The sequence below is a fragment of the Lithobates pipiens genome, unplaced genomic scaffold, assembly GCF_037356315.1.
Source record: "Lithobates pipiens isolate NorthernLeopardFrog02 unplaced genomic scaffold, aLitPip1_a1.2 Scaffold_8, whole genome shotgun sequence".
Classification (NCBI taxonomy): domain Eukaryota; kingdom Metazoa; phylum Chordata; class Amphibia; order Anura; family Ranidae; genus Lithobates; species Lithobates pipiens.
In genome coordinates this window covers 141012734-141035854 of record NW_027507903.1, presented here as the reverse complement: position 1 = coordinate 141035854, position 23121 = coordinate 141012734, and the positions used below count along the sequence as shown (strand labels likewise).

General features: G+C 42.0%; 1 protein-coding gene across 1 annotated transcript in view; it reads left to right on the top strand.

Annotated features, from left to right (window-relative positions):
- Positions 1-23121, top strand: part of PODXL (podocalyxin like) — a 136291-nt gene that overhangs the window by 88144 nt on the left and 25026 nt on the right. The window contains exons 2-6 of the mRNA XM_077473266.1: positions 1903-2334; positions 5496-5848; positions 7236-7304; positions 16619-16787; positions 20075-20121. Of these exons, the coding sequence (XP_077329392.1) occupies positions 1903-2334; positions 5496-5848; positions 7236-7304; positions 16619-16787; positions 20075-20121 (1070 nt within the window). The remainder of the gene's footprint in view (positions 1-1902; positions 2335-5495; positions 5849-7235; positions 7305-16618; positions 16788-20074; positions 20122-23121) is intronic.

Here is a 23121-nt window from a genome sequence, read left to right as displayed (position 1 = left end):
CATGTTTGGCCAGTCCATCAACTTTACCATCAGCTTCTTTAGCAAGGCAGTGGTCATCCTGGAGTTGTGTTTGGGGTCCTTATCATGTTGGAACACTACCCTGAGGCACAGTCTCTGAAGGGAGGGGATCATGCTCTGCTTCAGTATGTCACAGTATATGTTGGCATTCATGATTTCTTCAATGAACTGTAGCTCCCCAGTGCCAGCAGCACTCATGCAGCCCCAGACCATGCCACTCCCACCACCATGCTTGACTGTAGGCAAGACACACTTGTCTTTGTACTCCTCACCTGGTTGCCACCCATACGCTTGACACCATCTGAACCAAATACATTTATCTCATCAGACCACAGGACATGGTTCCAGTAATCAGTGTCCTTAGTCTGCTTGTCTTCAGCAAACTGTTTGTGGGCTTTCTTTTGCATCATCTTTAGAAGAGGCTTCCTTCTGGGACAACAGCCATACTCAGCCTGTTCTGAGTGTAACCTGTCCTATAAACCGCTGTATGGTCTTGGCCACCATGCTGACAAGTCTGATATATCAAAGACTGAACTCTTTGGCCCGAATGGCAAGTGTTATGTCTGGAGGAAACCAGACACCCATCATCACCTGGCCAATACCATCCCTACAGTGAAGCATGGCGGTTGCAGCATCATGCTGTTGGGATGTTTTTCAGTAGTAGGAACTGAGAGACTAGTCAGGATCGAGAGAAAGATGAATTCAGCAATGTACAGAGACATCCTTGATGAAAACCTGTTCTGGAGAAGCTGGAAACTGCCAACAAAATAGGTGTGCCAAGCTTGTAGCATCATACTCAAAAAAACTTGACACTTTTTTTTTTTTTAAAGACCAAACACCTATGGCTTTTCAACGGCAATAGGTTGGTTCATTTGGTTCTGGCAAATACCATGGTCTGGGAATGTGAGCCGGTGCCAAAGGTGTTTCAACAAAGTATTGAGCAAAGGCTGTGAATACTTTTTTATTTTTTAATACATTTGCAAAGATTTCAAACATACTTCTTTCACTTTCATATGCCGCGTACACACGGGCGGACTGTATGGCGTACTTAGTCCGTCTAAACACATTTCAGCGGACAGTCCGCTCGTGTGTGGGCTTCAGCTGACTTTTTCAGCTTGCAATCAGGCGTACTAAGTATTTCGGATTTTTCTAAATTCTGTCCGTCGTACTTTGGTTTCAGCGGACAATCCGCTCGTCAGTATGCTAGTTCGACGGACTAAGAATGGCGCATGCCCAGAAAGGATTTACACGGCGGAAGGGTGCTTTGCTGTGTATTGGACTTCCTATTTCTAGTCCCGTCGTACGTGCTGTACACGTCATCGTGCAAGCTTTCGTCGGACTGTTTGGGTATCCGTGTGTGGTCAAGTCCGTTCAGTGGAAAGTATGACGGACTGTCCGTCGGATTGTATGACGGACTAAGTACGCCATACAGTCCGCTCGTGTGTACGCGGCAATATGGGGGTATTGTTTGTAAAAATGTTGAGGGAAAGAATGAATGTAATCTATTTTGGATTAGGGCTGTAAAATAACAAAATATGGAAAGAGTGAAGCGCTGTGAATACTTTCTGGATACACTGGAGGTGCAAGGAGAAAAGGGGGAAAAAAAGAAAGAAATGTGTCAGACAAAAATATTTTGGAAAATTATACAAGGGACAGACATAAAGAGGAGCTAAATACCAAAATCTGTAATAGTAACGTCTAAGGTGTCTTGTGTCTTAAAATGTATGTAAAATAATTTCTTTAGAAAATTCTTGTAAGAAAGTAGATTTGCTAGGTATGAACTGTTTATTGCAACTTTAGGCAAGCTCAAACTTTATTAAAATACACACAGTAAAGTATAGTAATAACTGACATAAACAAACATTAATTTTTGGTATGTTTCAGGTTCTAGTTCTTCGCAAAATACTCTGGCAACGAGTGTGGCGGCACCCATGGCTCCTACAAATATTTCCAATCAACCTACTAATGCTGCTGCTTCTGTCTCTCCTCCTGTTTCTCAATCTGGTACCACTGTCGCATCTGTTGTTAGCACTCCTGCAAAGGTAGACTCTTCAGTTACAACCCCCCAAGCTACTACCATTGCTGGTCAACAAGGCACCATTACCACACCATCAAATAAAGCATTCACTGGAGCATCATCAAGCATTGCATCTGTTCCAGCAACCAGCTCATTGGCGGGTCCCGTAACAGTCACAAAACAAACAGCCACCTCTCTAGCAGTGGCAACATCTAGTCAATATAATGCTAGCACAGTAGACAACTCTGTTACAACATCACCGGGCTTGACTAAACAACCTGAAGGAACTAATGTAACAGGTATGCATTGTTTTAACATACATTTATTTAAATTTTATTTCTGAAAACCAATGAAGTTTGTATGCTGTTCCTAACTTGGCATATTTTTTCCTCCTTAATTCCAGATACATTATACAAGAAACCAAAAATTTGGTGGGGAAGGATTACAAAGATTTGCCCTAACCTCTTGTCTTGCTGACAATCATTTCACATTACAGGAAGTTAGCAATAATCTACAACAGGGACCTAGGCAAAAATACAAAACTTGACTGGGGTTCTGCCCACCCAGTAGTCTACCCACTTCCAAGGACCCATGCTGAGCAGATGCCTTGCTGCATAGTAATAGCATACGTGCCTTTCGCATAATACCTTGTATTTTTCACAGTAAATGCAAGGCATTTTCTGATTAGACAAAGTGGAGAGGTGGGGTGGCAACCTCATGATCATCACTTCGTCCAATCAGAAAAAGCCTTGCATTCATTGAAAAAAAAGTGCAAGGCATTCTGTGAATGGCACCTGTGTGGAGAAAGCTACCCCACTGTGTTTGCAGCAGGGCAGTAATTCAACACAGGATCCAGAGATAGCAGTGATCACTGTAGTAGCAGAGACTACTACAGTGATTTCCAGCTGCCACAGGGATCCCACAGGTATGGGATATGCATATCTACTGTTTACCATTACTTTCTTGACCTCATATGCGTCTAGGGGTTTTCCGAGGTAGATGACCCAAAGAATTGTAGAAACTGACACTGGATACACTTTTTGGGATATTTATTTGAAAACAAGTAGACAAAACAGTCTCTCAAAGGAAGGTAGGGGGTTTGGTAGGAAGTTCAGGTACTCTTGGAACTGCAAAAGATAGGGAGTCTCTCACTATAGAAATCCAGAGAATTACCGCTCACAACTGGATTCTCACAGCTACCGGATAGACCTCCACTCACTAGGCCTAGCAGCCGATAGAGTGTCTAAGTAAAGCAAAGTCTCTGCCACAGAATTGAATGTACAACACTTGTGAATAAAGTCTCTGGCACAGACTTGAATGTAGAACACTTGTGAATAAAGTCTTTGCCACAGACTTGAATGTAGAACACTTGTGAATAAAGTCTCTGCCACAGACTTGAATGTAGAACACTTGTGAATAAAGTCTCTGCCACAGACTTGAACGTAACTGAGGGACGTAGATAAATTTAGAGAGCTATCATATGGTACCAGTATCTCGCAGCCAGTCCAGCGATACCGTATGAGTGTAGATTCACTTGGTGTCCTTAAACTGAGCCTCCAGGCTCCTTCTGAGAAGACAGCCTTATGCGTGGCCTTCTCCCGAAGAGTCCTCCCCAGGTTGCTTCTCCAGTTGCTGGGCCTCTCCACAGATGAGATAGCACCGGACCACCTTTGAATCCTCCTCCCAGTTACTTTGCCTCGGGTTAGCCAGCCCCGAGACTTGAAATTGGATGGATCTGCACCCCAGGCCATGAGGGCCATGGGGGCTGGTCAGGAGGACCAGGACCAAGCAGACAGAAAGATCTTCTGGACCGGAACCCAGAAGCACGTGGTGTCAGTACCTTAAGTACCCTCTCCAAGAATGCACAGCAAGATGACACTCCCACTGGGCTGGTTCTGAGAAAGTATGGCACTCAATACGCCTAGCTAAACTGCGTTCTCACACTTGCCAGTGGTGACAGCAACACCTGTGGCCAAGCAGAACCCAGTGCAATCCAGCTAGACTGGTACTGAAACCATAATTTGGTATAATTAACCCTAAAACTCAACTGTGGCTTTAGGGATTTTAAATAGAAAAAAACACATAGCGCATGCTCTTCAGGAGGTGGCTCTACTCCACGCCTAGGTAGGTGCACAGAACATAGACACTAAGTAAGGTGAAACCACAAGGTCATCACACAGGTTCCAAGTAAGTTCAGTAAGTTTATTATTAACCCCAGATGTAATAAATGTAGTCAATGCATTTTTGGGGTCTCACCAGTCCAAATCTTATGGGCTTAAAGTTGTGGAGAAGTTAAATGAGAATGATATACTGGACTCCAATTGGGTGCTAAGATACACTATTTTGGCAAAAGTATTGGGATGCCTGCCTTTACATGCACATGAACTTTAGTGGCATTCCAGTCTATATCTAGTAAATATCCCCCAAAAATAAATAAAAAATATAAAAGAAAGTTTTTACTCAGTTTAAGCAGATACATATTCATCCACATATTTTTGTTTTAAAAAATTTCAATAAGCGTATGTTGATTGGTTTGCGCAAAAGTTATAGTGTCTACAAACTATGGGATAGATTTATGGCATTTTTATTTTTATATATTTTTTTTTACTAGTAATGGTGGCGATCTTCGTTTTTTAGCGGAACTGTGGCATTGTGGCAGACAGATCAGACACTTTGGGACCATTGACATTTATACAGCAATCAGTGCTATAAAAATGCACCGATTACTTTGTAAATATCAGTGGCTGGGAAGGGGTCAACACTAGGGGGCGATCAAGGGGTTAAGTGTGTTCCCTGGGAGGTGTTTCTAACTGTGTGGGGATGGGATTGACTAGGGGAGCTGAGGATCTGTCTCTCCTCCCCCTGTCAGAATGGGGATTTGTACACAGAATGGGGATTGGCCATGCGTATCGGGTCCCAGGTGCCTACGTACACCTATAGTGATTTGAGGGAACGTGCCGTCCGGCGGCGGCTGGTCGGCAAGTGGTTAACGTTCATGTGCGTATAACGGCAGGTGTTACAGTACTTTTGACAATATAGTGTAACTGATTCTGTCCGAATATCCATCGGACCCAATTTTCCAACATGTTGGAAATATTTCCCGACCAACAGGTTTGATCGGACATACTCCGATCATGTGTAGCGAATTTTGATCGGACCAAGTGCCACGCATGCTCAGATCAAATTCCTACATCAAAGCTATTGGCTACTAGCCTGAATGTAGTCCCATCGTAACGAAATTACATCATCACGTTCTGAAAGATCGGATTTTAGTCCTTAGTCCGACTGTGTGTATGCAACAGTTTCGGACACAATCCGTCAGACTAAATCCGACGGACAAAATCCGACGGACAAAATCCGACGGATTTGGTTGGCAGAATCTCCGACCGTGTATACAGGGGCTTACTGTCATTTCAACATCATAATTATAAACATGTACTCGTATTATGACTTTCCACAGAAACTTCCCAGGCAAGCAATGCTACAAAAACCAGCTTGAAATCTACACCTTCAGTTACAGTCAATGAAACCACAATGGCAATCCCAGTTTCTGGGGCTCCTAAAAGCACCACGATACGTACACCAGGAAGTTCATCAGCGTCACCGCCTCCGAAGATGACGTCCCCCACCACAGCAGCAGAGACTAAACTGATTATGACCACTAAGCCCATAACAGCTAAGCCCCCAAGCAGCTCTCCTTCTTCAGTTCCCACAGCAGAAGCGGAATTAACTACTCATGAGGATATCAAGCATACCACATCACAGAAGACCACTGAGAATAATAAAGTAAAAAAGCCAATGAAAAATATTGAGGTAAACCAAACAAACCATACATATGTTATATTATATTTTATTAGAGGTAGTTCTGGGAAACCTGGTGGAGCCCCAGCGGATAACGCTCCAAAGACATCCTAGTAGGTTAATTGGCTCAACTGAGTGTGTCCAATATGGCTGCCTCACCACCTAAGTACTTTGAGTCCCCAGGGAGAATAAGCAATATAGAAAATGAATGAATTTACTTAATAACATTCATCCCTATTCCATTTTAATCTCTCACAATTCCTCACAATCCCAGTAAGCTCTTCTAAATTCTGAATATGTTCATAGATAGTTAATGGTAGGTACATACAGATGGTGATAGCTAACATGCAGCTTGGCAGTGGGCATCCTAGCTATCGGCACCTGTGTAGGGGACACGTTTCAGCCTCTTATAATGGCCCATAGAAATTAGACTGAGAGGAGGAGGAGAGCCACTAGAAGTCATTCAGCTATGTTACATGTGCAACAGTGAACATTCTGACAGGATGGAAGAGCAGAGAGTGAGGTTATCAGTCTTCTGCTGTTCCTTCGCCATCCGGTAACAGGCTGTATTGCACATCTGCAGTAAAGAGTAGTCAGGTCAACAACCTGCCTCTGCTCTCTAGACAGGAAATACAAACCCTGCAAGAGAGCAACTTCAATTTTGTATTTTAATTGTGTTTTTAGTAGATTGCCTGTTGAATAGGAATTGTAATCAGTTTATATAAACACTAATATGTAATTATTTTAGTATGACAAAGTCTACATGTCAAAATCAGTCACTGTATGCCTAGGCTTATAAGTGGGATTTAAGGTGATCATAAAGCCCTACTAAAACTGACTGGCCTCAGGTGATACACAGAGAAAAAAAAAAAAAAAAAAACCTCCTGCATAAGTTGTACCTGTTTATCTGCAGCCTTCTCTTCTCTAAAGCCTCCTCAAGTACACATTTTACACAGCATTTCTGAGCTCCGGGAAGCAGGGAGGATTTAATGTGTCATCTACTGCACAGCATGGAGCAGGGAGTTGAGTGTAATCTGAGACAAGAGTGGAGGAAAAGGACATTCCCCCTCTACATAGTCATATACAGGTAGGGAACATGCACATCTGAGGCTTCAATTATCTGCTGTATGCTGGAGTGGGGGCAGGGCCATCTCCTGGGATTGTCTGGTGTTAGCATAGATAGACTCTATCAGAAACGACTGATGCACATAGTAGAGGAATGAGAGAGCAGACACACTATAAAAAACATATGCTTTGTTCATTTTTCATTTCAGAGGTTAACAACCACTTTATTCACCTTTGTGAGCCAATACAAGCATTTACAACAAGCAAACACAAACTATCAGACTTTGCGTTTCCATAATGAAAATTAATAAAATACTGCTTTTTTCCCCTAAAGGTGAGATGCACAAATACAACAAGCCTAACATTAAATGTGATGATAAACATGAAAGGCTCAGCATTTTGCGTAAGTACCATAAGGGATATGTTATTCTTTTTTTTATTATCTAAAACTGTAACATTGAATCTAACACTGATTAAATGGATTTGTGATGCCTAGGTCAGTGCAAGCAAAAGTAATACTTTACTTTAATGCCGCGTACACACAACCGGACTTTCCGGCAGACTAGGTCTGACGGTCTTCCCGACTGACTTTCGGCGGACCTTCCGGACTTGCCCACACACAAACAGACTAAGTCCGTTCGAAAGTCTGTTCATTTTGAATGTGATGACGTAAGACAGGACTAAAAAAGGAAGTTCAATAGCCAGTAGCCAATAGTTTCCCTTGCGTCGTATTTGGTCCATCGGACCAGCATACAGACGAACGGTTTTCCCGATAGGAATTGAGTCCGTCGGACAGATTTGAAACATGTTCTATTTCTAGGTCCATCAGATTTTTTTAATGAAAAACGATCAGATTAGCCCACACATGATCGGATTGTCCGACGGACTGATTCCGTCGGACCTAGTCTGCCGGAAAGTCCGGTCGTGTGTACGTGGCATTAGTTGGAGGGAGTTTGTTGGGCTGAGTAAACCTCTAGCTAGTTATATTACCTAGCTAAGGCTCAATGCACACTAGCTTAGAAAAAAAACGTTCCAAGCAGCAGATTTTGAGGGGTTTTTTTTCAGCTTCTAGGAGCAAATAGTATTATTCTATGTGTCCATACACATTATTTTAGTCTCTAAGTGTTTTTAAACTTTAGCATTAAGTAGCAGAAAAATAAAAAAATCTATTTGAATTTTTGGGATCGATTTGCTGGCTCCTAAACTCTGCTAGCAGCTGCTAATTGCCGGTGCCTAGCATTCTTTTTACAGTGAATAACTGGGTTTTAAAGTATTTCATAATTCTAATATGTGCCTGCTGTACCATGTATTTATACAAGACTGTATTCTGTTCTCTTTGTATTCTGCTTTGTGCACTGGTACAAAATATTTGGTGGAGAAGGGATTATGGTGTGGGGTTGTTTTTCAGGGGTTGGACTTGGCCCCTTAATTCCACTGAAGGGAACTCTTAAGGTGTCAGCATACCAAGACATTTTTAGCAATTTCATTCTCCCAGTTTGGGGGTGGCCCCTTCCTGTTTCAACATGACTATGCACCAGTGCACGAGGCAAGGTCTATAAACACATGGATGAGCGAGTTTGGGGTGGAGGAACTTGACAGGCCCACACAGTCCTGACCTCAACCCAATAGAACACCTTTGGGATGAATTAGAACGGAGGCTGCGAGTCAGGCCTTCTTGTCCAACATCAGTGCCTGACTGCACAAATGTGCTTTTGGAAGAATGGTCAAACATTCTCATAGACACATTCTAAGCCCTTGTACACGCGGTCGGACATTCCAACGGAAAATGTCTGATCAGACCGTGTTGTCGGATAATCCGACCGTGTGTGGGCTCCATCGCACTTTTTCCTTCGGAATGTAAAACAAAGTTTCAGAGCTGGATATAACATTTTCCGACAACATGATCCGATCGGACTTTGTTTGTAGAGAATTCCGATCGGACAAAGTGGCACGTATGCTCAGATCAAATTACGAGACCAAAGCTGTTGGCTACTAGCCGCAACGTAGTCCCGTCGCAACGAACGAACATCATCATATTCCGAACGATCGGATTTTCCGACAACTTTGTCTGACCGAGTGTATGCAACATCAGTTTCGGACAAAGTTCATCGGAAAAAATCAGACGAATTTTGTGGTCGGAATGTCCGACTGTGTGTACAAGGGCTTAAACCTTGTGGACAGCCTTTCCCAGAAGAGTTGAAGCTGTTATAGCTGCAAAAGATGGGCCAACTCAATATTGGACCCTACGGACTAAGACTGAAATGCCATTAAAGTTCATGTGCGTGTAACAGCAAGTGTGCCAATGCTTAACAATAGAGTGTATGTATCTTTAATGTGGCTAAAGCATTATTCACACCCATAAACTATAAAAACTTCCGTGCTCAGGTATGAACGTGGCTGCTGCGTCCTCTGAAAAACTCCACAAAGTGAAGTAATGGTAATATATAAAGGTATAGAGAGGTATATGGCACTGCCAAATGGCTAACAGTGAAATGACCGTTCACAGTCAAATCATAATCCATGTGCTATAGTGCATAATCCTTCATAAATGTGCAACAGACTGGCAAAAATGTGCAAGTACTATATGTACCATAAAACCCGTATTGCCCTGATAAGATGAATCAACATCATAATTAGAGATGGCCTTGCGGTTCGCCCGGTGGTCGGATCGCTGCAAATTTTGCCCGTTCGCGAATCGCCAAACCGGCGGACTTCTGCCGCTGTTCGCGCGGCGGACATATGCGTTTACATTGGGAAAGAACTTTGACCCATGATGACACATCCATCATGGGGTACAGGACAGCCAATTGAGACATTTCAGCACTTTTTCATTGACAATAACTCGCATATAAGCCTTTAAAATTAGAACATTTGATTTTTCATGTTCGTGTCCCATAGACTTTAACAGGGTTCACATTTTCGTACACATTTTTTGCCTGTTCGCAAGCTCTGGTGCGAACCAAACCAGTGGGTCTTTAGTTATAAAGAATGTACTGTTTCTAAATAAGCTTTTACTTGGAGAGAAATGGATTATAAACCCTCACACATAAAAGTGCCCAATGAAATAACTATTCATATGACCCCTTTAGTGTTTTCTAAACAATATAGGCGAATGAAAAGGAGAGCCTGAATGCCAGCTTTTATGACTTCTGCATGAGGCTTACCCTACAAGTCAAGGTACATGGCTGTAACAAAGCAGTCGCACTGTGCTACACTGTCATCTGCTGGTTATAATAAGAATTTTCAGGGTAGATCTTATAAAGGTAAGGAATAAAATAAAAGTAAACATTAAATATCAGCAGATATAGTTTATGGCAGAGGTATATGGTATAGTGTATGCAATGCTTACCTTAAACATGAAACGCTGCATCATTTGTAGTAAATATATGTATGTGAGGACTCCTAAGAATTCCATTAACTCTGGTTAAATTGCACATTTTCAGGATTCACATTAGTAAGAAGTTGTGCTGGTGCTCTTTGCTGCCAAAACACATTTGATGATAGCATGAATTACTGGATGGATTCCAGGCCTTTCTGGGTGCTAAGGGTACGGCACTTATCAGTTGCTACATTATTACATATATAAAGCTGACCAATGACAGATTGTGAAAGTGACAGCTGTCAAAGTGTGAAGCTTTTCCACATACTGATCTTTATGGACAATCTGATATATCCTTACATAAAATCACATATGGTGTAATCAAATATTATGACCTTTTTACTTCAACAATCATGACATAGTATGACTAGCGTAAACTATTCTGACAGGTAAAAAGATATTTCCGCAGGAAACTTCTGACACTTTCTGTTCCCCCCAATATGCTTTCCCTTTCATCAACAAAATAGATTATATTGAGATAAAATATCAAATGCCACTAAAGTTATTCAAACATCTTAATTTATTGCTAATTAGCAATTTCTTATTGGCTGTCACACTGTCAGGGTACATCACATTTTCAAAACATGTGGTCTGTCATTATATCAGAATATGTCACCCGTCATAATAGCTGAAGTTAGATAACATTTCATTTAAAAGCAAGTTTCAGCCATAAATATACACACACCTATATACAGTTGTGCTCATAAGTTTACATACCCTGGCAGAATTTATGATTTCTTGGCCATTTTTCAGAGAATATGAATGATAACACAAAAACTTTTCTTTCACTCATAGTTAGTGTTTGTCTAAAGCCGTTTATTATCAATCAATTGTGTTTACTCTTTTTAAGTCATAATCACAACAGAAACTACCCAAATGATCCTGATCAAAAGTTTACATAGCCCAGTTCTTAATATAGTGTATTGCCCCCTTTAACATCAATGACAGCTTGAAGTCTTTTGTGGTATTTGTGGATGAGGCTCTTTATATCCTCAGATGGTAAAGCTGTCCATTCCTCTTGGTAAAAAGCCTCCAGTTCCTGGAAATTCTTGGGCTGTCTTGCATGAACTTCACATTTGAGATCTCCCCAGAGTGGCTGAATGATATTGATGTTAGGAGACTGAGATGGCCACTCCAGAGCCTTCACCTTGTTCTGCTAAAGCCAATGAAAGGCCGACTTGGCCTTGTGTTTTGGATCATTGTCATGTTGGAATGTCCAAGTACGTCTCATGTGCAGCTTCTTGGCTGATGAATGCAAATGTTCCTCCAGTTTGTTTGAGAACATACTGCATTCATCTTACCATCAATTTTGACCAAATTTCCTGTGCCTTTGTAGCTCACACATCCCCAAAACATCAGCGATCGACCTCCGTGTTTCACAGTAGGAATGGTGTACCTTTCATCATAGGCCTTGTTGACTCCTCTCCAAATGTAGCGTTTATGGTTGTGGCCAAAAAGCTCAATTTTGTTCTCATCACTCCAAATGACTATGCCAGAAGATTTGAGGCTTTTCTCTGTGCTGTTTGGCGTATTGTAAGTGGGATACTTTGTGGCATTTTGCGTAGCCCATCTCTCTTCAAGCGCCTCCTTATTGTGCATCTTGAAATAGCCACACCACATTTTTTCAGAGTCTTGTATTTCACCTGAAGTTATTTGTGGATTTTTCTTTGCAACCCAAACAATTTTCCTGGCAGGTGTGGCTGAAATTTTAGTTGGTCTACCTGATTGTGGTTTGGTTTCAACAGAACCCCTCATTTTCCGCTTTTTGATTAGAGTTTGAACGCTGCTGATTGGCATTCTCAATTCCTTGGATATCTTTTTATATCCCTTTCCTGTTTTATACAGTTCAACTACCTTTTCTCGCAGATCCTTTGACAATTCTTTTGCTTTCCCCATGACTCAGAATCCAGAAATGTCAGTGCAGCACTGGATGAAAGATGCAGAGGTCTGTCAGAAGTCCAGAAACTCATTGACCTTTTATACACACTAATTACAAGCAAACAGATCACAGGTAAGGATGGTTACCTTTAATAGTCATTCAAACCCCTTTGTGTCAACTTGTGTCCATGTTATCAGGCCAAAATCACCAGGGTATGTAAACTTTTGATCAGAGCCATTTGGGTAGTTTCTTTTGTGATTATGATTTAAAAGAGTAAACACAGTTGATTTATAGTAAATAGCTTCAGCCAAACACTAACCATGAGTGAAAGAAAAGTTTTTGTTTTATTCATATTCTCTGAAAAATGACAGAGAAATCATAAATTCTGCCAGGGTATGTAAACTTATGAGCACAACTGTATGTATACCTGTATCTAATATTTACTTCTACATGCCTGTGTATTTGTGTTCTTCTGTGAATGCCGACAGTAAAATGTTGGTAATGAGAAAGGAAGAATTTAAATTCTTGAGCTTGGTATGATTTGCAGAAACTGTCAAAAATAAATAGTCTACTTTGTAAAGCATGTGTGATGAAATGGCAGTTACATAACCTGAACAGATCTAATGTAACAATCTCATCTCAACTCAAATGTGGCCCTTGAGCTAGCCAGCCTTTGCCTTAATTCCTGCGGTTACCTCTGTTAAAAGGAGAATTAAAGCCAAAGCTTGTTTGGCTGGGCTTCTCCTATGGGTCACAGGAGTGCAATTCATTTTGCTTATAGGTTTTCCCAAGCTGCACTTACCAGTCAATGATATTGAAGAAATACCATTTACCGGTACTTGGCGTTTAGTCTAGGTTCACATCTATGCGGTTGTGGTTTAATGCGGTTTTCAGGCGAGTTTTGCAACACCCAGTTATGATGCATTTTAGCATGCAGTTTTTTTTCTCTTTAAACACACTATATATAGCTGGTTGCTAAGGAGCAGGCCAGGGAGCCAGTTGCTGTGTCCTTATCAACCGATGAGTCATCACCCGTCAACTGTCAAATGGAACCCTGCTGACAGATGAGGACTCAACGGTTGTTAAGGACGTGGCAGTTGGCTTCCCGGCCTGCTCCTTAGCAACCAGCTATACACAGTGTTTTCAAAGTGAAAAAAAACGCAAAACGTGTAAAAAAAATGCAACACTTGCATTTTGCTGAAGCTATATTGAAGTCTATTACACACAAAATGCAATCTGCTTTGGGAAAAAAGTCCCTGACCCTTTTCAAAAAACGCAGCACCGCAAAATGCAGAGATGTGAACTATATCTATAGGAAATCATGTTAAATGGACTGTAGTCCATTTCTGCAAAGTGAACCAAAAAGTGCATAGGTGTGAATGTAGGGTAGGCAGTTTTTCATGAAAATACACCATATCCCTAAGCATCGCCACTATTTTATTCTACAGTACCTCGGTTACAGTACACCCATATTACTAAAGAAACAGCGGTCACCACCATCTAAGTGTAGATTTATTTGAAAAAATGAAATAAGTTAAAATTGCACTCACATAGAGCCAGAGCAGGAAGCGGTGATAAGGAGGACCGTTGGTGGGAGCCAGCGTGGAGCACACCATCAGCCTCAAACCAAGAGCAGAGCCAGAGATACACGAGTAGGACAGTATGGGAAGGGGGATGTGGTTACCTCTTTCGGGGACACGCCCCTTTGTGAAAACTGGATAAGGGATTTGATGGGATGCTTATGAAGGAAGGAGCAAGCTGTATGCAAAGAGTTAATATCCTCAACTCATACAGAAGAGCTATATAATGAAGAATTTGGGACTTTGAATGAGGCACATGAAAAAGACTGGATTTTGGATAAAAAAATTGTATTTAATGAAAAAGTACATATCGCATAACATAGCAAGTACATATCGCATGACATATGACACATCAAGTCTATACATGGACTAATCTGAATAATTGGTTTAATTACACACCCATTACACATTGTAATAGTCAGGAAGGATTTACCCCTTTCCTGTCCAGAGCACTTTTTGTGATGCGTCACTACGTCACTTTAACTGACAATTGCACGGTCGTGAGACATTGCACCCAAACAAAATTGACATCCTTTTTTCCTACAAGTAGAGATTTCTTTTGGTGGTATTTGATCACCTCTGCGGTTTTTATTTTTTGCGCTATAAACAAAAAAAGAGTGACAATTTTGAGAAAAAAAACAAGATTTTTTACTTTTTGCTATAATAAATACCCTCCAAAAATATATATAAAAAAAAAACAAATGTATTTCTCAGTTTAGGCCAATATGTATACATATTTTTGTTAAAAAAAAATCGAATAAATCACAATAAGCGTATATTGATTGATTTGCACAAAAGTTATAGTGTCTATAAAATAGGGGATAGATTTATAGCACTTTTATTTTATTATATACATATATATATATTTTTTTTATTAGTAATGGCAGCGATCTGGGATTTTTATCATAACTGCAACATTATGGGGGACACATCGCACATTTTTAAAACTATTTTGAGACCATTGTCATTCATACAGTGATCAGTGCTATAAAAATGCACTGATTACTGTGTAAATGACACTGGCAAGGAAGGGGTTAAACACTAGGTGCGATCAAGGGGTTAAGTGTGTCCCAGGGAGCAATTATAACTGTGGGAGGGGATTGTCTCTCTAAGACATGACAGAGATCACTGCTCCCGATAACAAGGAGCAGTGGATCTCTGTCATGTTGCTAGACAGAACAGAGAAATGCCTCATCTCCCCGTTCTGCCGCTCTGTGACACAGTTGCGGGCCCCTGGCGGACATTGAGTCTGCGGCGGGTGCCCACAATGCCGCGATTTAAAGGGGACATACCTGTACACCCATTTGCCTAGCCGTGCCATTGTGCCGACATACATGGTCGGCATGTGGTTAAAGGGATGAGGTGGCAACCCTATCCCTCACCCCGATAGAGTCCTCATCCTGTGACAGTGCGGGGAGGTACCTCTCCTCTGCAGCCACTGTCACTTTTCAAATTAATTCAACTGTGTGGGACTCCACCCTCACAGTTGCATTATTTATTCACATTTGTATAAATTTGTCATTTGATTTGTGAATGAATAAACTACAAATCCCATCTACTACCAACACAGACAAACTTGTAGTTCTCAAATATTATTATTATTATATAGGATTTATATAGCGCCAACAGTTTGTGCAGCACTTTACAACGTTAGGGCAAACAGTACAGTTACAATACAATTTAATACAGGAGGGCCTTGCTCGTTAGAGCTTATAATGGATTAAGAGCTCACTGATAATGGACTACAAGTGCGCTTAACATTTCCTCCAGCTTTTTAACTGAAAGTATAAGCAAAAGGCTGGAGGGAGAATGTGCAAGAGCTGGAGACTGCTCTTGATATTTGTTTGAGCATTAAAGTTGCTTGACAAAATTCTGATACATCCAATCCAATCAGCTTCAATAAATCACTCCAATGGAGTTTTGGGATTTTACACAATTTGATCTGCTTAGTTGCATTGAAAGACTGCTTAATTGATCATATTGATATGTATGTGCCTACTATTAGGGTACAGAGAAATAAAATTACAGATTCTCATTGGACATCAATCTAATGTCTATGGATGGCCCCAAGCCCATCAACCAGTTGCTGTCGTACAGATGTAAAAACCTGCGCCAATCACCTTTGATTTCCCCTTTCTGGCTTCCTCCACATTGTTTGTCCCTTTGTGCCATAAACTTGGCTTTAAAAAGAGCGCCCTCCAGCAAACTGGCAATAGCACACCCTGGGTTCAATTGGATCTCACCTGTGTGATTACTGTCAGCTAAGGTCTATGAACAGATTTAAGACCCCTTTCACACCGAGGGCTTTTTGCAGGCGCTATATCATTAGAAATAGCGCCTGCAATCCGCCCTCAAACTGCTGCTCCATTCATTCCAGTGTGAAAGCCCGAGGGGTTTCACACTGGAGCGGTGCGCTGGCAGGACGTCAGGAAAAGTCCTGCCAGCAGCTTCTTCGGAGTGGTGAAGGAGCGGTGTGTTTACTGCTCCTCCACCGCTGCCCCCAATTGAAATCAATGGGGCAGCGCTGCAATACCGCCGGCAAAACACCGCTATTGCGGCATATTGAAGGCAGTTTTAACCCATTCTCGGCTAATAGCGTGGGTAAAAGCACCCCGATAGTGGCTGAAATGCGCTGCAAATCCAACGGTAAAATGCTGCTAAAAATAGCGGCGTTTTACCGCCGACGCTATGGGCATGCAAGTGTGAAAGGGGTCTAATACAATAGGGAACTGCAGCATTTGAAGCATAAATCATACTATAGTCACAGTTACTCTGCAGGTCTACACAGTGATTACAAAACAGCAGTATTTACAAAGAAATAAAATATAATAATTTGTAAAAAGTGTCCATTGGTGTCATGAAACATCTGTGTTTTTCAGGGCAATGATGGTCAGCGCACAGAAGATGGACAGTCAACAGAAGACACAATATCCATGGCCGTGTGCAAGGCTTTAAAGCCAGGATACCAGGAAAATCAAGGAAAATGCATTATTCAGCTGGCCAGGATTAATGAGAATCAGTTGGTCATTACTGAAGCTTTCATTGAAAGTAAGTACCGTAGCTATAAAATAATCCAAATATAGTATACTACAATATTGCATATGTAAATAATGAGTGCACGCAAAATATTTTGTTCTTAAGTATAGACATCGATTTGGAAATTTATTATTTAACTATCAAAACTGTTTTACTACATTGAAAACAAATTTTAGCCTTTAAATTATTCACTTTTTTATTTGTTTTTAAAGTGGTTTCATGGGTGTACACATTGGTTGTTCTTTACTCTGTTGATTATTCTGGTTTGTATACTTTGAGCCTGGGTTCACACTATAGCACGCTGCGGATAACACCGGAGCGCTGTGCGTCCCTGTTCCCCATTTCAGGGACAAATCAGGGCCGATTCTATACCTGAATTCGGCCCTGAAACGGAGCCAAAGACTCACATCGTTTTTGTGCAGTGCGCTCCGCAGCCGCCCTGGAGATATGTGAAACGGCTCCATAGGGTGCCAGTCACATTCTCCTGCTATGTGAATTAGATGCAGGGAAACACATGAACCCGGGCTGAACCTCAATAAACTATACCTTCGAGGCCAGGTTCATACTGCCACAATCTCATTTTTGATCTGACTTTCAGTGTGATTATGAAGTGCAACTTGGATGCCTCTTTGAAGTGGTTTACATATTCCATGGGGCCATAATCATGCTGGAAAGAAGATATACCTGTGCTCAAATCCCAATGGCTTGTACATGTATTTGAACTATCGGGTGCTAAAGCAGTGTGACCACATTTTAACACTACAAATTCTGGATGGACCCTCTGCACACTACTACACCCTTCCAAGCAAACTATTCAATAAAAAAAAAAAAAACAGGGATAATTAGTTTACATATATTGCAATACTTGTTTAAGCTGACCATGTATAAGCTATTGGGATTTGAGCACAGGCATATCTTTTCTTTTGCCGTGTACACGCGATCGGAATATTTCGACACAATTCGATCGCGTGTGGGCTCCAGCGGACTTTTTCTTCCCAAAAGTCTGGCGGACTTAGAAATAAGACTTGCTTCAAAATTGTCCGCCAGACACGGCTTTTAGCAGACAATCCGTTTTTGGCGGTGTGCTAGTCCGGCGGACTAAAACCAACGCTAGGGCAGCTATTATCTACCGGTTATGAACTTTCTTATTCTACGTCATCACATTAGAATCCACCAAACTTTTGGAGTGATCGTGTGTGGCCAAGTCCGTTCGCTTGAAAGTCCGACGGACCTCACCTTCAAATTCCGCCGGACAGTCCGATCGTGTGTACGTGCCATTTGTTGTAACGCAGGTCAGAGACCAGATCTGAATCTTGTAGCTCTCCCCCACCTTGGGTCTTCATGCCCAATGTTGGCATGGTGTCCACCTTAGCATTTGCCGTGGCAAAACAGTGTAGGACTGGCCAGAAGAGGGATTACTGGCCAGAAATGGGATAATGTCAGTTTAGACATGTATTGCAATATATATGAACTAAATATCCCTGATTTTCATTGCATAGTTTGCTTTGAAGGGTGTAGCAGTGTGCAGAGGGTCCATCCAGAATTTCTAATCATGCTGGAATCACACCAAAGTAGCACAAGAACCTTTTTCCAAAATCACAAAGTGCTGAGTTGCATTAATGTGAACAGGAACCATTGAAAACAATGATTTATATTGTCATGTGATTCTGTGCGACTCAAGTCACATCTGAAATTGCACTAGTGTGATCAGAACCTAATGCATTCCCTGCATTAATGTAAAAATGTTCCATTAATTGTATCCCCCCCACCTTCATCTCCACCTCTTCCTCCCAAACCCTTACCTGAGTCCTTTCTCGACACAGTGCTGTGCCTGTCTGCAGCAGCACCCTTCCCTCTTCTTGGCCTCATAAGAAACAGAGGCAGCAGCGGGAGCCATTGGCTCCTTCTGCTGTCAATCAAATCATGTGAGGAGGGATCAGGGCTGAGCCACACTGTGTGAGTCTACAGATGCGCACAGCCCAGTATGGACGTGCACCCGCACAATGGGGGCAGTTGCAGAAGGGGAGGAGCGGAGAGCTTCAGAGGGGAACTACAGGAGAGGAGAAGAAGTTAAGGGCTGTTCTGTGCAATACCATATTGGTACTGATATAGTTGCACATATTGATTTAAACAATTGTTTATTTGCATATTAATTAGTCAATGCAGTCAGAAGCATGATCCTTTACTTACATATTTTCTGCTGAACGGTGCCCCTATTTCTCGTTTCAAAAGCCTAGGAAGAATGCAACTGTGTGCATCTAGTATGTCCCACCACAGAATTGTGCTGTCTGTAAATGCTACATATTAAGTATTGCTGGGGGAAGTCTAATAATTCACATAGAAAACTGCTGCTACCCATAGCACTGAAAAGAGGGTCTCCACCTCCCAGCAAATATCAAAACAAAATATCATCCTAACATTGTGAAAGTATAAAAATTGGACTATCGAGGCACAACATTTTTATGCTTAAAATACACTATTTTATTAATTCATATTGAAAATATATTGTTATTGCATAAAATATTCCTATGAAACAATATATAACCATAAAAAAGCCAATATTGACAGTATGATGTGTCTTGTCCATATATGTGATCTGAAGTCTTGATGTGTTTCCTGGACCTATAGTCCACTTCTTCAATTTGTACAGCATACAATCTAAATAAAATAATAATTGATATCATCATTGACACATGAATAGTACATTTCTACACCAGCACCCACTACAAAAGCGGTCCAAGGTGTTCCCGAACACGCAGGAGGAGGGTAGAACCCACCAGAGAGGCCAAGTGGAAAACCCTACCATGCCTGCATCCCAACAGATATCCCTCCTCCCTGAGAAATATGCATAATTGAATGAATTTACTGATATAGCTATTTTATCTAAAGCTTAAGAGATTTCCTAAGACCATGCACAATTATATTACCTTATTGGTGCGGTGGAATGCCTTCACTGCTAAATCTACCAAGACTAGAAGATTTCCAATTTGTCCAAAAAGGCAGGACTTTTTTCAGCCAAAATAGAGCAAGTATAAAATAAAGCGTCACAAAGCAATACCCATTAACAGGTACCTAGACTCCAGATTTCAAGTTAAATTAACTCAGAATTACCTGACAAGATACACTCATCAGGAGGCCATCTGTGTTGAGTTGGTGCTTGAGTATATGAAACTTTACGAATTATATCTGGTAAGATGGGTTAAAGGTTTACACAACAATTTCTAATAAAATATGACGTTTAAAGTCACAACATATTTAATATAGCAGTTATATCACATTCTGTCTTTTTTCATCTTAAGGTCATCTTCAGCCAAAGGAATTGTACACACAACTGAAAAAAAATGGGGTACAGTATTTTCCTATGAAATTTCATTTATACAATTATCGTGCATGTTTTTTCTTTGTTTACTACTGCAGCCGGGTACTTAATTGCCAAAAGAGGAGCAGTTGGAGTCTCATTCTGTCTGCTTCTGCTTCTGTGTGTGTACCAACAAAGGATTTCTACACAGTCATAATAGAGACAGGCAGTGTTAATGCCACCCTCCATCTACTAGAGGGCACCTGGGAAACAATGGATTGCACCGTGGATTGCAATAGACTCTGAGGAGAAATGTTTAGGCTTCTGGGAAGTGTAGTTCACTGAAGAGACTCGGCCATTACTACAGGTTTGATGAAAACTAAAAACCCCAGAAGGGGAGCTGTAGTAGTTTTCATGGGCTGAAAGAGAATGATGCCTCTCTTTCTGCGGGAAGACTAGGACTGAGACAGACCGCAACCCAGCTGATAGCAGCGGAGGCAGTGAGTTGACAATTAGTAACTGAGAGTAGTGGAGCTTGAGCAAACATTATTCCGGAGCCCTGGGAGAGAGAGAGACCACTTTATCGAGTGGACAAAGAACCTCTGCTTACAAAGGAGCAGCCGCTCTACTCTAGAGTTTACTAAACGGGATAGATTTACCAACTAGGAACACTTTATTCTTGCATATATAAACTTTAACCACCTCAATACCAGGCACTTACACCCCCTTCCTGCCCATGCCAATTTTCAGCTTTCAGTGCTGTCTCTATTTTTTGCTAAACAAATAAAAAAAAAGACCTAAATTTTGAAAAAAAAAGTTTCCTGAAAGGCTCCATGGCAGCATACGTGTGGGTAGCCCCGCCTCCACGATTACCCAATAGGACCCAACTCCCATAAATCTTTGCTCCTGGCTACTATCAGTGTTCCTTTTTTGTCCTCCCCAGTAGGACCAGATGGTTTCTTTCCTGGAAATAAAACTTCACGACGATCGATTGGCTGATTGACTGAGAATTTTTTTCCTCCGATAGGCCCTGACTGTTAAGCAGGGTATGGAGAGTATTTGCAGAGTAGCGCTGAAGAAAGGATTTCCTACCTGAGTGCGCACGGTCTGTGTCCCGTTGCTATGGGTGACCATTATCTGCTGGAGGTATGGCGTGTGTGTTCCAGTCCGTTCGGCCAGGTGATCGTTGGTGGAGTGGTGAGCCTTTTATCTATCCATGGCAGCATTGTATTTGTGTGTATTTCTTTTGTTTGTCTTGCGGTCTCCTCCATGCCGTTTGCGTTCGCTTCCGCGTTCCAGCAAACCTCTCTCTTACTTCCGGGTTATGCAGGCGTTCTGCGCATGTGCGAACCCGGTATGAGACCGAGGCTTGGTTCCCGCGCATGCGCGCGAGCGCCTCGCGTCTGACGTCGGCGATGACGTCACGGGCGCCAAATTTAAAAGGCTTTGGAAGCTGTTAGAACCCTGGGAATGTTTGCAGTGGTCGCAGCGACTTCCCGGGGCTGTCAGCGCAGCGGTTTAAGGTAAGAGCATGTCCCTTAGGCTGGGGAAATGCTTTTTAAAAAAAAAAAAAAAAAATGTGTGTTTTATTTTTCTCTTTGGTTGCAGTGTTTCTTAAACTGTGGGTTTATTGTGAATATGGACGCCTTACTGCCTCCTAGTGGCCAGCCCGCTCATGTTAGGTAGGTCTTTAGTATTTATGCTTTTTATATATTGGAGAGAGTGTTTGGCATAGGTCGGATTGACTGTATATCCTTTTCTCTCTCTGTCTGTTTTACCCTTACAGCCCTTCTGGGTCTGATCCACAACCTAACACTTCTAGACGCAGTGGATCATCAAGATCACACCGCCATAAATCCTCCTCAAGATCTAGCCAGCATAGGTCAAGATCTGAACAGCATAATAAGAATTATTCTCACCCCCCTGCTGCTCACTCCAGCAAGCGTACGGAAAAATCATGCTGGGGGTGCAGGATGCCTGTTCCTTCGGACGTATCCTTATGCGATCATTGCTTCTCCAAAGCTGCAGATGAAAGGGATGGTGCAGACCAGCGTTTGGAGTCAATAGTAAGACGGGTTGTGAAGGAGTCTCTGCAGGAGAGGGATGCTCTACAGCTGTGTGAATCCCCGTCAGAATTATTGGCTCCTCCACCTGGAGAGAACCCATTGCAGGAGACATGGGAATCCTCTCAGCCAAGCCGCCTATCTGCTCCCATCTCAGATAGTGAATCTGACTGTGAGGATCCTGGTGTAGGTTTTGACTATGGACTGGTGCCCTCATTGGTCAAAGCAGTGAGAGAGGCTCTGAAGTGGGAAGACCCTATTACTTCCCCACCAAAGCAGAGAAAGTTCTTTAAACAGCTCAATAAGGAGCGACAATTTTTTCCCTTCCTTTCAGAGTTGGGTGACATTATTACCGAGGAATGGAGCAAGGTGGATAAAAAGGGTTCCATGCAGTCAAAAATCCTGAAATTATATCCCTTTAAAGAAGAGCATGTGAAGCACCTGGAGTCAGCACCACTGGTGGATGCAGCGCTCATGCGTTTGGTGAGATATGTAACCCTACCCTTAGAGGATACGGTATCCTTTAAAGATCCTTTGGAAAGGCGGATCGATTCAGACCTTAAGAGGATATATCTGACTTCTGGAATGGCTTGCAAACCAGTGCTTGCAATGGCAGCGGTATCCAAGGCCATAGAATCATGGGCTGATTCTGTAGAGGAATTCCTGAGGGGTATTTCTATTGAATCAGCAAAAGACTCCCCTATTCAAGAAATCAGGATGGCGTCTGCCTTTTTGGGGGAGGCATCTATTGATGTTATCCGCCTGATATCTTGGGATATGTTAGCAGCAGTCTCAGCTCGCCGTGCGTTATGGCTCCGTCCATGGCTGGCGGATCCAGCATCCAAACAGGCCTGGTGCCGTATTCCCTTTGAGGGGTCATCTTTGTTTGGTAACAAGCTGGATACTGCCATATCCCGGGCTACGGGGTTTCTTCCCCAGGACAGACATCTTCAAAATCAAAGGCGTCCATTTCCTAGAAGACAAG